The 14,458-nt window shown below is 39.0% G+C and overlaps 1 protein-coding gene across 5 annotated transcripts in view; it reads left to right on the forward strand.

Moving 5' to 3' along the window:
* Window positions 1-14,458, forward strand: part of LOC113078960 (KN motif and ankyrin repeat domain-containing protein 1-like) — a 53,003-nt gene that overhangs the window by 12,145 nt on the left and 26,400 nt on the right. For all 5 annotated transcript variants that reach the window (XM_026251187.1, XM_026251188.1, XM_026251192.1 and 2 more), the window contains exon 2: window positions 7,200-7,297. In XM_026251187.1, the coding sequence (XP_026106972.1) occupies window positions 7,200-7,297 (98 nt within the window). The remainder of the gene's footprint in view (window positions 1-7,199; window positions 7,298-14,458) is intronic.

Raw genomic sequence — 14,458 nt, forward strand, 5'->3', positions numbered from 1 at the left:
GTAGGTCTTTACTAAGGTAAGGCAAATGCCAAATAGTCCTTGGTGTGAAAAATACTGAGAATGGTATGTGGCAGACACAATTCAATTGAGTGCCCATCATTTATAGAAGTCCGCCCTTTGATACTAAGCAACTGGCACTCATGTCAGCTGGAAGCCCAACTTGATGAGATTGAGCAAACATGGCAGAATATATATTTTTTTGTATTTCACTGAGCAAATGCCATTGATATAAATGGAAATGGTAGGAGTTTTTCATGTATTATTGACCTCCTTGCTTAAAAAGTAACAAATAAGCCATTATTTAGGCAGTGTGTATATGTAAGCTCTAGTGTATTTAACCTCCCACATTTGACTGTATGTGTTGTGGCCAGCTGACAGCATACAGAGAGCTTGGTTGACTGACCACTGATCTTCTCAGGTTTCAGATGAAGGTGTCTACCGCTGCCTGTTGGACTGCTTGAGTTACCCTGTCAGTGTCAGCTAGGATGATGTCTTCCTACACATTACCTTTAGTTGTCCAGTGGTTACATGCTGACTGGCTTGTCTGAAAGCAGTAAAACTAATTTTAAGACAGGATGATATGGAGGATATTCAAGAACAGGTAGTTTTGTGCAACTTATGAATGGCATTTGTTGTGCAGGCCTCAATAACTGATGAGGCATTAAGTGCATGGCACTGCGACTGACTTAACATTTTACAGAGTTTATTGTAGCAGTGTGGTCGCTCAGTTTTTCAAGATCAGTTTTAACCATGTAACTGTTAATAGATTTGAACAAAGAAATAAAGTGTGACTACGCACAGGCTGTATTTATTGGAAATACAAAAATAAGAAGAGTAAAGAAAACGCAGTACCTATTAAAATAATCACCCTTTACATAAATATTTGAACACAGAAAACTCCTGTGAACAGGTTAAAGCTGCAGTCGGTAACTTTTGACGCTCTAGCGGTTAATAAACAGAACTGCTTGCGTCTTGTGGAAGAACATCGTAGCCGGAACTACTTCTCTCTGTTTATGTCTATGAAGAATCACAAAGGTACTGGGCTACTCCGCCGCGGTACCCCCGAAGCAATCTAAAATAGTCCGAATATAAACACTTATTATAGGTGCACCCTAGTGATTCAGGACAAGCCAAAAACACGGTTTGGAAAATGGATTCATGGTGTACTCGCTTATTATATACATTTTTCTACATTTTGAACACAAACAAAGTTACGGACCGCAGCTCGGATTGGTTGTTTTTTACCGGGAGCGCATGACTTTCTGCAAATGCAATAGGACCACTGGGAGGAGCCAGAGGAGCTTGATTTTTTTTCACAGATTATCTGTCTAATATTTTACTGTCAGGACAAAAGTTACCTACTGCAGGTTTAATATAACGTTTCCCATTCTATGACTAGTAAAATAATGGCAAATTACTCTGATGAACACGGCTCTCCTCGGAGTCGCTGCATCGTCGTCTTGTTGTGTGACAGGTGTCAGCGTTAAGGCACGATACTGCCACCTGGGAGCTTACTCAGGTACTGGCACTGGAATACTTACATGTGGTGTTATCATAAGAGAACTCTTCATTTTAAATATTGCGGTTATCGCATATATACATAAAACAGTACATATTGTGTGATTGCACACTACTATTCAGAAGACACAAAGCTGCTGATTGCACCATTTAAAAAAAAAAAAAAAAACACCTCAACAACATGAATTTCATTCTTGACATGAACTTTATTCTTGACGTCTGCTGAATTTACTGTTTGGGTCAACTACCTTGAAATATACACAGCATGTACAGTGTGTGTACCGGAGTTGTCCTAGCCACAAGTGCTTCTTATCCAGTGTTTGACTGGATTAACCGTCTCCCTTTTTTATAGATATAAGTAGATGCTTGCTAAGTTTGTCCTTTCTCCTCTAAGCATGCTTTCTGTATGCAGCTGTTGGCTGCTTTCCTCCCTCCAAAATAAGCCTATAGAATCTAATAAAGTTTTGGCTAACTTCAGTATAGTAGTTACAGGGACAGTTCACTCATAAATAAATTGCCATTATTTTCTTTGTTGTTCCAAATCCATGAAATGTTCATTTCCTTGCTGTTGACGTCCTGCAAATGCTTGTTGTGGAGATCCTGTTAATTGCTAAACATTAAGCAGTCGACTTGATTTCTCAATGATCTTATCTCAACCAGTATTTTTGTTCAGACATGCTAACATGAATACATGCTTCTGTTGATAACACATGTATAAATACTCTGAAGTGTGATTAAACAACACATTAATAGGCTGCCCCAAATATAATTAATGTTAATCAAACTGAATGTAGTACCTTAATGCTTCTGCTTATTATTAATCTGAAACAACCTGGCTGTCTGAGTCTGTGTGGGATTCAGTGCTTATCTTCTCTGAGCTCAATGCAGAGCTAAAGCGAAGTCCAGTTCATAATAGTCTTCTCAGGTTTCTGTTTTTGCTAATAGGGGCAGGTTCACCTCGGTAACCAAATTTCCATCAGGATTCATCTTTCACCTGTATGTCAACGTGACCTTTTTAGCCCATTGATTAAAACTGCTCACAATGTTGAATTATCTGTGGGACATCATATTCATATTATCATATTAATAAAATGTGGCAAAACACTTTTAGTGGATTTAAGGTAATTGTATGGATAAATTGTTTTCACTGATGATGCCTGAAGTTTGTAGTGCGAGAGTTTGGGGTAATGTATTTGAAGTACATTTAAATTAAATGTGGAGGCAGTTGGCATTCAGAAGTTACCAGCTGGATCTAATGTATCTTTTGATAAATTGGTGGCTTACTTGTCGACTTACTTGTCATTTTCATATTAGTTAAATTGGCGCGCTTGTTATTATCCACTCACGCTATTGGGGCACCTGCTGTTGTCACCTGCTGGAGCTGACCAGTTTGTAGTTTGGTTCCAAGTGCGTGACGGCACAATGAAGTGCTGATTCCAAGTTTGAGTTCAAGCACGACATGAATCGTGACAGTGCAGAGAAAGTGCGTCCACAATGTAAGTGGATGCAAATAAGGGTATTGCTTTCACTCAATAATCTCACGGATAACTTGAGCCTACTACAACATGCATTATGTAATGCATTCTAACTCTCTACTATTTGACTTGAACTTTTCACAAATTCATCAACGATACATATATTGGTGATTTAGTAAGTAATAGTAAGATATAAAAGACACATTTGAAACACTTTCTGCATATTTAGTTAGGACAGGCAAACACCACTTGTATCTTCTGAGGCACAGCTGCTTTATTTAGTCTCTCATTTGTGGGTTCAAATGCTGTGGATTAAATGTATTATGTTAGAGGGTTCGGACTGTGGATAACCCTTCCAGGGGCTGATGATTTGATAAAAAATTCCTTAAAGGGGGGGTGAAATGCTATTTCATGCATACTGAGTTTTTTTACACTGTTAAAGTGTTGGATTCCCATGCTTAACATGGACAAAGTTTCAAAAATTAAGTTGTACGTTTGAATGAGTATTTATGTTCCAAAAATACTCCTTCCGGTTTGTCACAAGTTTCGGAAAGTTTTTTCCGAGGATGGCTCTGTGTGACGTTAAATGGAGCGGAATTTCCTTAAATGGGTCCTAGGGAACTTCTACCGGAAGAGCGCGCGCTCCCGTAGAGCAGAGCACTGAGAGGCTGAGCACAGACAATCACTGATCAGAGCGAGAGCGTCGCAAAATGTCACAAAAAAAACGTCGCTGCTGCTGCTGCTCTCGTTCAGTTTCAGCCTCGGGATCTGATTCTGGATCATAAATAAACGTCTGAATCTGACTGTTAGCCATGGTTTATTTTGGATGATGGTTTTTTTCCTCAAGGTAATGTCAGAGCCGTTAAATATGTTTTTCAACAGCTCTGGGTAATGTCACAGCTTCCACATGCTCTCAACGCAAAAGCCTACTGGCGCTCGTGATTCTTTAGCTCCGCCCACACGTCACGCCTCCAGTCAGTCGTGTTTTTCCGGGAAAAATCGGTACAGACTATCTTTCTCTTATGAATATAATAAAACTAAAGACTTTTTGGAGTTATGAAGGATGCAGTACTACTCTATAGGTACTCAGGATTAACAGGATATTGAGTGAAAATGAGCATTTCACCCCCCCTTTAACCTCAGGCCTGCAGACATGTCTGCTCCCTGAGAGGGAGATTATTACTGTCTTGATCTGGCAAAGCTTCCAAGCAACAGATAACTGGTCATGTTTAAAAGGATTCACTATCTTTCAATGCATTCATTTTGCATTCAGTGTTATTACCTGCAGTCTTTCAGTTCTTCTTCATAAGATTCACAAATCTCATTCTTTTGAATCCTTCATAAGCTCCATTAATACTGCCTAAGGGATAAAACCCAAGATCCTTGTTTATTTCTAAATACCCTATCATTCACTCTCTCAGTAATGCCAGATTATGTGTTAGTCCCTCTGACTGCTGTTCTAAACCCAAACATTACGTGGTTGTGTGGCTACGTGACAGAGCTCCTATTGTGGGCTTTATTTACAGGCTCCGCTGCATGTCCACAGCAGGAGGAGGGTCCCTGCAGTCGGCTTTGCAGTCGATAGACAATGCTTCTCCTGATTTGATCAGTGCCCATTGATTCGTTAAGCCATGCTCGCAATTACTGAGCTCATTCCCAGGAGTTCCTCTGGTGTCAAGGTCATAGGCGAGCTGTGTTCTGTAAGATCAGTCCACTTGGGGTGCCATGTCTTATAGACACGAGGGGCCTTTAGACCAAATGAGCATCTCTCACGCTATCCACTGTGTTCGGAGGTTTGCTAATGCAGATAACTGGTTTCAACATTTTGAAACAAAGTTTTACCACATTTCTGGAGCAAATTAATTGGCAAGTAATAGGTAATGAATGGTTTAGATTTATGAGATGTACTGTGATATCAAATGTACCTAATATTAAGTTTCAGCTAGATCTGTTTCACACACATCTTTATAATTCCAGGGCACATCTTCTTGTATTATAAGTTTCCTCTCAAGTTCCACCTGTACTCAGAGCTCTTGTAATTACAGAGATGGGTTGGATGTGGGATTCATGCTTTGATGTGAGTGTACAGTGACCCAAAGGGTCACAATGCCACTGTCTGTTCTCCTCCAAAGATCACTTATCACAGCTCTCAACTTCCTGCTGAGAGCAGAGCTTCAGTGATCTCCACACAATACAGTGCTTTATCTGCAGGAGGGTGCACTAGTATTGTCATAACCTTATGATCCTTTGACCCCTTACGCCATAAAAAAAAACACAATATCAGTCACCAGGGGCTAACGGTCCCATGCATCTCAGATGAAGTTGTCTCATTGTTTCAGGTGTTACTTTTAATAAATTTGAAGCTATTTTCCTAAATTGCTATCTCTGAGCCATGTTATAATAAAACAATCTTTAAGTCTTTAATCACTGTATTTAATAGCTTTGCCGAAAGCTCCTACGCTTCAAGATACTTAAAGATTTGTTATTCAAGTTGAAGTTTTAGCTTTTTTCCATTAAATTATGTTTTCTGTGTGTATATTTATTTCTGATCAGCTGCTCATGAAATATTTGAAAAAACTAGTCACAGCTGTCAGCACTGTTCAGCAGGCATCTACCAGGCATCATGTCCATATACTAAATCAGTTTTAGCTGAAGGGGACAGTTAAATTCATAGGTTGTCAGTAGGGCTGCACGTTCTCAAGTTTTTCATTAACCGTTAACCGAGGCCCTTAGCGGTTAATACTCGGTTAACCATAATGTGCCATAGTAACCATAACCATAGTAATTTCCGGACATTGGCCGAAAAAAAAAAAGGAATGTCAGACGAAATTTAATCTCTCCGGTCAAATTGTCCTATTAAAACTGCCTAATAATGCCACCCATTAACACAATCTGAATTTGAGAATAAGCCAAAAATGTATAAGGCAAAAGGTAACAAGCAGACTCCGCGGCCGCCTCGCTAAGTCTACTATGACTATGTTTGACACGTACAATATTTGAAAATCGATATTTATTTATTTAAATTACATTTATATCTGAATTTATGTCAACCTATAGACTTTCAAATATCAAAATGTCATGAATTAATATGTATTTTTGTACAAAATGACATATAAACATATTTTCCTATTATACTTTGCCTGTAAACGCTTCCAACAAGGCGTCGGTTCTATTTCTAGCATGCACGCGTCGAGCCGCGCCTGAGCCGCGCGTCTCACGCAGGCAGTCTGCAAGCTCTAACCTGTTAACATGGGAACCGAATTAAAAACAGACACGCCACGCAGCTGAGATGCTTTCGCCACGCATCCAGTGTGTCCTGACCGGCCTAATGATGCCCGAGTGTTGGCTGTTGAGATTACAACAACGAGGTTGTACTTGAAGTATATCTAAGCACTGTATTGCAATACTTGCATTTTGCCCCGTCATTCGTATTAGCCCGCTTCACATTAGAAAAATGACTTCTTCTTGTGGATATTACAAATGTCTGGGAGCGCTCTGGCGGTCTCTGGTGGTGCAAAAATGTATTACAACTAAATTCAATGCACGCCATTGACGTCACTTAACCGAGCAAAATGTTTCACTCGGTTACACATTTTTTAACGGTTAATCGGTTAACCGGTTAACCATGGACACCCCTAGTTGTCAGATGTCATGGATAGTGACTGCAGCAGAGCAACAGCTGCTGCTTCATCAATGTATTTTTAAACATTCCTTATGGATGTGTTTTTTGTGTTTTTTCGTTCTTTAAATGTCAAAGGATCAGTCGACATCATCCTATTCGCTTGTTAAGTCTGACGTCACATAGCAGCGCTTCCGTGTCCAAAAGCTCTATCAGTTACAACGAGAAAACAACAAAAGGTGCTAATATAAACTCACAATATTATAGAATACTAGCGAAAAATTTATAATCATAACATTTAACTCCATACCGAAGTCCCAGATAGCCAGACAATGAAAATATAAATATAAAAAATATATATAAAAATTATTTGTGTTTTGGACGCTGTGGGCACAGAGACTGTAGTGTATACCATAAGTTTGAAAGTGTTTAGCTTAAATTATTAATATGAATAAACAGTGCTCATAAACGGCTGCTGAGTTCGTATTCTCAAGTGAAGTGAGTTGAGGCTTGGACCCAGAAACAGCGCTTCTTACGTCATCACTTAACAACCGAATTGATCTCAATATCTCTTTCTCTTTCTCCAGGCAATGCTTGTCATCTGTTAAACGGCTTTCCTGCTGCACGCTTTGTTTGGAGAACATAAGCTCTGAAAACTGTGGGCCTTCTCATCGCACAACATCAGGTGATCTTTGTTTTTTTCTTCTCCCCATCAACCATATTTACTTTAAAGGGACTGTTAGCCCCAAAAAGATTTTCTATCATCATTTAGTCGCCCTCAAGTCGCTCACCTTCACCCTCGTTCCAAACCTGTATGAACTTCTGCTGTGGAACACAAAAGAAGATATTGTGAAGAATGTTGGGAACCAAGCAGTTTAGGTTTCCATTGAATTCCCTTATATTTTAAACATATAATGAGAGTTAATGGTAACCAAAACTGTTTGGTTCCTAACATTCTTCTCATGTTTCATCATCTTTATGTTACACAAAAGGTCAAGAAAGTCAGGTTTGTAACAACTTAAGTGTTAGTAAATTATGATAGAATTTTCTTTTTTTGGTAGAACTCTCCTGTTAAGCACAGATTTTAAAAACAGATTTTCTAGGTGCAGAACTAGGTGCGATTTTTAGTAGTATCGGACTGCCTTTTTCGAGAACCAAATTAGCTCCTACTATGGAGCAGGGTCTAACCAGCACAACTGGTACTAACTATGACGTAAGTAGACATTGATTGGCCAGACGCTTTCAAAAATACCCTCACCCGCCATGATTTAAAACGTTGTGTAACATACTGTAAACATTGTGTCAACTTATTTTGCAAGTATGGTGAACATAAACACTGAAGTGCAGGCACTTGTAGCAAATGTAGCACTGCCAGTTGTCCTTTCCGTTCATTCATTCGCTTTACGTATACGTCGACTTTCCATGTGCAATATTGTAACCCCTCGAGACGCAACAAAAACACAGCTCCTTCGATCACAGCGTCCTCCATCCTCCTGTTGTTAACGTGGTTCTTCTTTGTTAATGTTAATGAATGCCACGCACAAATGACATCGCTGTCAGCCGGCTTACATCACATCCTAGGACACACTGTCGGTGCGACTGCAACCCTTTAAATGGTACACACAAAATCGTCCCAGTACTTTAGTACTGTATATTTAGTTCTGGATCTAAAGCCCTATTCTGTCAGCTGTTGTTTTATGAAGAAAGGCAATTTGGCCTCAACTTATTGAATATTTATTTTCCTCATTTTCATGTCAACTAAAAAACAAAAAATTGATAGGTGTTCAGTTAGAGGCTTGTATGTGATATACTTTGGTTGCTTGTGTGTGAATCTCCAGACAGAGGCCTTTTGTGAACATGCTGGATTTGTGAGTGGTTTTGTAGATGCTGCTGACACGTCGTCACCCACAGCACTCATTATACCTTTCAGTTTAAGCAGACAGAAGGGTCCATTTACCGACTATAATGTCTCTTTCAAAAGAACTAGGGAAAGCACCTTACACACAAGGTGTTAATCTGGTAAATTATTATTTTGCTGTCCTTGGCTAACCATTTCAGTCATTCATTTTTCTAGTCTAAACAGCTTCTTTTCTCTGATCAGTCTTCTTTATCATTCTCAGTCAACGAGTATATAGGTTACTAAATACCCTATAGTACATAAATTTGGAGTTGGTACGATTAAGAAAAAGAAAAAAAACTTTTTTTTTTCTTTTTTTTTTTTTTATAAAACAAAAGTCACATCAAGGCTGCATTTTTCTTGTTTAAAATACATTAAAACAGTAATATTGTAAAATAGCATTTAAATCGGTTATTCCTGTGATGGCAAAGTTGCATTTCAGCAGTCTTTAGTGTCACATGATCCTTTCAGAAATTATCCTAATATGCTGATTTATTATCAGTGTTTAATACAGGTGTGCTTTTCAAATTGTTTTGTGGAAACCGTGGCACTTTTTCCCCCCCAATATTCTCTGAATAGTTCAAACGGACAGCATTTACTTTATTTCTTTAAAAAAATAAAATTTTACTGCCTCAGTTGTGATACAGGAAGCAGTTAAAATGTCTACTGCCAGATTGTGTCTACTGCATTCGTTCCTAGTCATGAGAGGTTTAACAGATAATGCTTTAGTGGTCTGACAGATCCCATGGGGAGAATGGGACGGGTTGGAAAGCGTGTGTGTTGGATGGCAGTTACCGTGTGTAAATGTGGGGGATTCCTCAAACTGGCTTCGTCTGCCAGTGTCTAACCCAGATGGGATCCTCACCGTTTCTCTTCCTTGTCTGTGTGGTGAGACAAATCACTTCACTGTGACAATACCATTATCTACCTCTCTCCCACACTTGCTGCCAGTAAACAACTGAAAAGTTTTAGACAACAATAGCTAAGACTTGATGCGTCTAAATCATCAAGGTTTCTACTTAATCATCATATTTCTGTTCCCACCAAGCTCACCTCAGCTCGTTCATTCTCAGATAACATTATACAGCTTATCAGCTAGCTATGGGAATATATTCTCTCTACGTATCAGAGGACCTTGAAGAGCATTTCTCAGTTTTACTAAAGACGAATTCATCTGCTGAATATCGGCATGAATGGCTGAAAGAAGCCATTTCATGGTCATCCTAGGCCATGATGTCATCTCCAAAGTCCCTCTAAACCATATCTACAACTGGAGACAAAAGGCTACCAGGATAGTGACCAGCCTGTGGAGATTTGATCTTATTTAGAGACTCAAATGTTGATGTTGAACAGCTGGTCTAAGTCAACGCTCAACAGATGGCTGTGCATAAACCATGGATAAGGGCTAGAAAATTAATTCAGATGGAATACATTAGGCCACTAACCCGATCCTTTGCCATATTAATGTTTGTTTGTTGTTGTTACATCCCTCTTTCGATCTGAAAATCATTTTGGTATTTGAGATTGGTCCAGTAGTTGCTTATCACCGTTGTCTATCGCTGGCATCTATTAAAGTGAGTTTTACAAAGCGTATCTGAGTACCTCCCTGAAATGTATTGTTGCCTACTTTACGGTTGCTCAGTCGATTGAAAGCATAGCGGATGAATGATTTCCCAAACTTTCACAGGGGATGCTCTGGGTCTTTGTTGTGCTGATTTCAGGCAGGGCAACAGCTGTGGATGTGGCTTCGGGATCATTGGGACCTGTAGCGTGGGGAGTAGTGGGAAAATTGATTTTCAATGCGTTTTCTGACTAAATCTGGTGGGACATTTGTGTGAAAGCCAGCGGTCCTGATGTGGCTAATTCCTTCGGGATCAGAGATCGCTGTGAAAAGCTCTGGTGATGGATGACACTTCTGATGAAATGTGCTTGTGAGTTTGTGAATGTTGGACCAGTAAATTCTACTGGTAATTGATTTTTTAGAGGCTTCAGTAAAGGTTTGTCCATTCTATGCATTTCCCAGCCTAATCCACTCCCTCCCTTCCCAGCCAGAATGGGCCCTTTCTCATTAGCACCAATATAGCCTAGCCAGCTTTAGTGGTTAAGCCAAACAAAACCCTTTAGCCTTTAAACACAGCTCTAATTAAGGCTGGCAAGGTGTGTTTAGTGCTGGAATTTCTCCTGTTTCTTCGTAACTGCTGTCTAAAAACATTGCTGTGTCCGTAAACATGGAGCGCCCTTTGAGTTTTCTTTCTTTTTCTTTCTTTCTTGTAAACTTCATTTGGAATTAGCTTGTAGGTGAGAATTGTAAGAACCAAACGTCCTTACAGCTTATATTAATTATATAAATATAATTAGAAATATTTCATTCCCATAAATTGTCCTCTGGTCCCTCAGTTGACTTTGAAAACTGTCTAGCTGAGGAAACCATAAACCTTGTGTCGGTCATCAGTTTTTCAGTGGATTTCAAACCAAGGATTTCATCCTTCTTTCATCCATTTCAAAGGGTTGACTAAAACTTATGTTTTCAAGGAGCTCCTTAGACAGAACTGTCTGACACAAAGAACCAAAATATGCAGTATAATTTTATATGCATTTTGATAAATAAAGCAATGTAGTGGAGCATTCAATGGGAGGCTCCCTTGGCCTCCAGTCCTCTCAAGCTCTTTGTCACAAGAAGTACGGCCGCTGGGCTCTCAGTCTGCCTGGCTCCACTGGAGAGCTAAACAAATAACTGGCTCCAGTCTGTCCTTGGTCAAATGCACGGTTGGACAGAGGTGAGGAGATAGGATGGGAACGAAAGATATGAAAACAACAAGAACAACACGGTGTTTCATTTAGTTGTAAAAGTAGTAGAACAAGGTGAGTAGGAAAATAAATGTTTGTCAGAGTAAAAGGGGGCACACATCGTGAGACTGTGCGCCCGTCTGCTCTATGCACCCTGTGGAGTAAAAGGGCTGGATCATTGTTAAATGAAGCGGTGAGTTTACTCTGCAGCGCTACATGGGGTGAACTGTTTTTCCTCAGATGCTTTCATGTATGCTTTACATCACTTTTTTCTCTCTCTCTCTGACGGAAACGGCGAGATAATAGGACTTAATGGATTTTTTTTTTTTTTTTGTATGCATGTCTTTTTCTATTTTGACTGTTTGATTGAGGTTTGATTGATGGGGAAGGAAACTTAATAGTTGTATGTATTTTAATTGTATTTGGGCTTGTATTTGGGTCGTTGGTTCAGTAATGAGTTTGTATTTGTGCTCATGCACTCATTTACTGAAACTGTGTAAGTTGGAAGCCTGTAGATGGCAGTGTTGTCAGAAAATTGAACTGCACTTGGACAAAAGTCTTGCATTATTGGCTGGCTCAGTGTAACCCCAGTTTAGTCTGGCATAGAAAAGTTACAATGCACAGTGTCTTGGCTTCTTTTATGTCCTCTGTCTACAAGCAAACAAAAGTTGTAGTGTATTCACTGCACTACATTTGCGCTTAAGAAAAGAGGTGAATAGAAACTGTATGGCGTTGGATCCTCCTGGAGCTGTTTAGTTGATAGAATCCTCTGCTACAGACACTTTTGAAGACAGGCTGGCATGAATGGGTTTATAAGTTCATCTACTTATCTCAGCTTGATTTAAAAATTAGTTTAGTTGCAGACTGCTGAAATTACAGTGCAAAATAAATAAACTATCAATGTTATTGGGTAATTATTTAGAGTTAGATTTTTGTTATTTTGAGGCTCTTGCCTTCAGAGTGTTTGTGTGTACCTGTTTAACCATATTTTGGGGACAAATTTGTCAGAAATTCCACAAAACAGCCTTTTGGGGAAGTTCTCCATTGTAAAAACATATATATTTCTTTCTTTTAGATTGTAAAATGCTGAAAATTTTTGTTAGGGTTAGGTTAAACATTTATAACGATTAGTTCTATAAATAAAAACAATAAAAGTCTCTGGAATGTCCCCATTTAGTACATGTGTGTGTTTGTGCTTTGTGGATTTGTTCCTGGTGTTATAGAGTGCAGCGTTAAGAGATGAAACACATTCCAAAAATAGAGAAGAACTGGAATCAGAGGTGCATTCCAAATCCGCCTCCTAAATCTGTTCTCAGGTCATGAATAGACACTAACTACTAGCAAATAAGTATAAAAATGCAATCCAGTTAATGTTTTGTAAGGCATTTTACTGTATTTGGCCATTTGTAACAACATATTCTACTGTGTATATTAGTTCATGCAACCCTTTCTGTTATAATTAAACTACATAGCAATTTAATATTTGGTTTTTGGATTATAAAGGAAGGATCTCAGCTATTCTTCAAAAGCCGCTATCATTACTACACCGCACTGAGTGCAAGTCAGTGTCATCAGACTATCAGACACACTGTTCAATAGAACAGAGAGGATGTAATATTTTCGGACTATTCATGAAAATGCACTATTACGTCAAATTTCTCAAATGTAGGAATAAGATTGGTCTTGTATACATTACTCAAAGTTTTGTGGTCAGCATTCAATTGGCCTCAAGTTTCAGTAAATATATCTATAAAGGGTCAAATTATTTCTGTGTCAAATACATGCTGTTATTTTGAAAATTTTCAGAGAATCTTGAAAAAAGTTTCACAGTTTCAACAAAAATATTAAACGGCACTATTGTCTTCATTTATAAACTGGATCTCTCGTTTTGTGTGTGCATTCGTAACAGAGAATGGAGTTTGTGTGAATGCACACAAAAAACGACAGATCCAGTTTGCAGTGTTTAATGGGGAATCCAAAAATCAAATCCAAAAACAGGCTAGAAGTCAATAACAACAAAAGCAGTCCAAAAAACAAGGAACATGAAAAACACTAGGGAACACGAGAAAGCCGGGTGACGGAAAACAAGGACTCCATGAAACAGATAGAAACAGACCGGTTTATATAGGCAGGTGAAAATGATGAAAGTGAGGACAGCTGAGTGCAATTAACAGGTGTGCAATCAACAGTGATGAATGGGACAAAGGCTTGTGGGAAATATAGTGCCTGCAGTGGGGAAGTGAGACCACTAGTGGACACCCAGGGAAACACAGACCAGACACTGTGACAAATGGTGTCCATTTAATGCTGTTTGCGGTCCTGTTTTGAATTATAAAGTTGTTTGTTTCAAGAAGTAACAAAATGCAATTGCTTATTTCATAGCTTCCATAATACATTGCCTATATTTATGTTTCCAGCAAACATGAGGATACTGTAGTAGATTAGGGTGATGTCCTTCTTACTGATAAGCAAACACTTTGCCTGCACTTGCTAGTGAATCTAGAGTTGTATCAAAGGACGCCGTTTAAGGCGAACAGACCAGACAAGAGGGTGACAAATGACAAAATAGGCTCTGTTAACTGGTCTGGGGTTATGATTAAGTCACTTTCTCTTCAGGGCTTAAATGAGTCTTTATATTTAGCTGACCAAGATCAGGTTTAGGATCTTTCAGCCCGATCTTCATTTTAGTACTGGCTTTCTAATACATCAGTCGCCTGCAGGAGTTTGCACACAAAGTTTAAAGTTTGACTTCTTCAGCAAGTTGATGTTGTGTTCTTGGAATATCCTGGATACATTTGATTCCGATGAACTGGGTAATGACCGTGTGGTTGAATTAATGTAATTATGTATTTATTAATCCAATGCAGCACTCTTAAAGCTCAAATATGGAGGAATTTTGTAATAAAATTTCCAAAAATAACTTGCACAGTGTGATATATTTCCTCCAGTTGTGGACTTACAATATCTCAAAAGTCTCCAAAGATTTTTAATTTCAGAGAAATTCCGATTTTAAATAACTGGCCGTCCCGGAAAAGAAATGTCGCCTCTCAGTGACGCAATGTCCGCTCTATACTTTGTTTCCGGTGTAGACCATGTGATGTTCCACCACACCAGAATATCACATGGTCAAATGCGGAAGTGGTGGTTATGTTATAGATGTGC

The sequence above is a fragment of the Carassius auratus genome, chromosome 5 (assembly GCF_003368295.1).
Source record: "Carassius auratus strain Wakin chromosome 5, ASM336829v1, whole genome shotgun sequence".
NCBI lineage: Eukaryota > Metazoa > Chordata > Actinopteri > Cypriniformes > Cyprinidae > Carassius > Carassius auratus.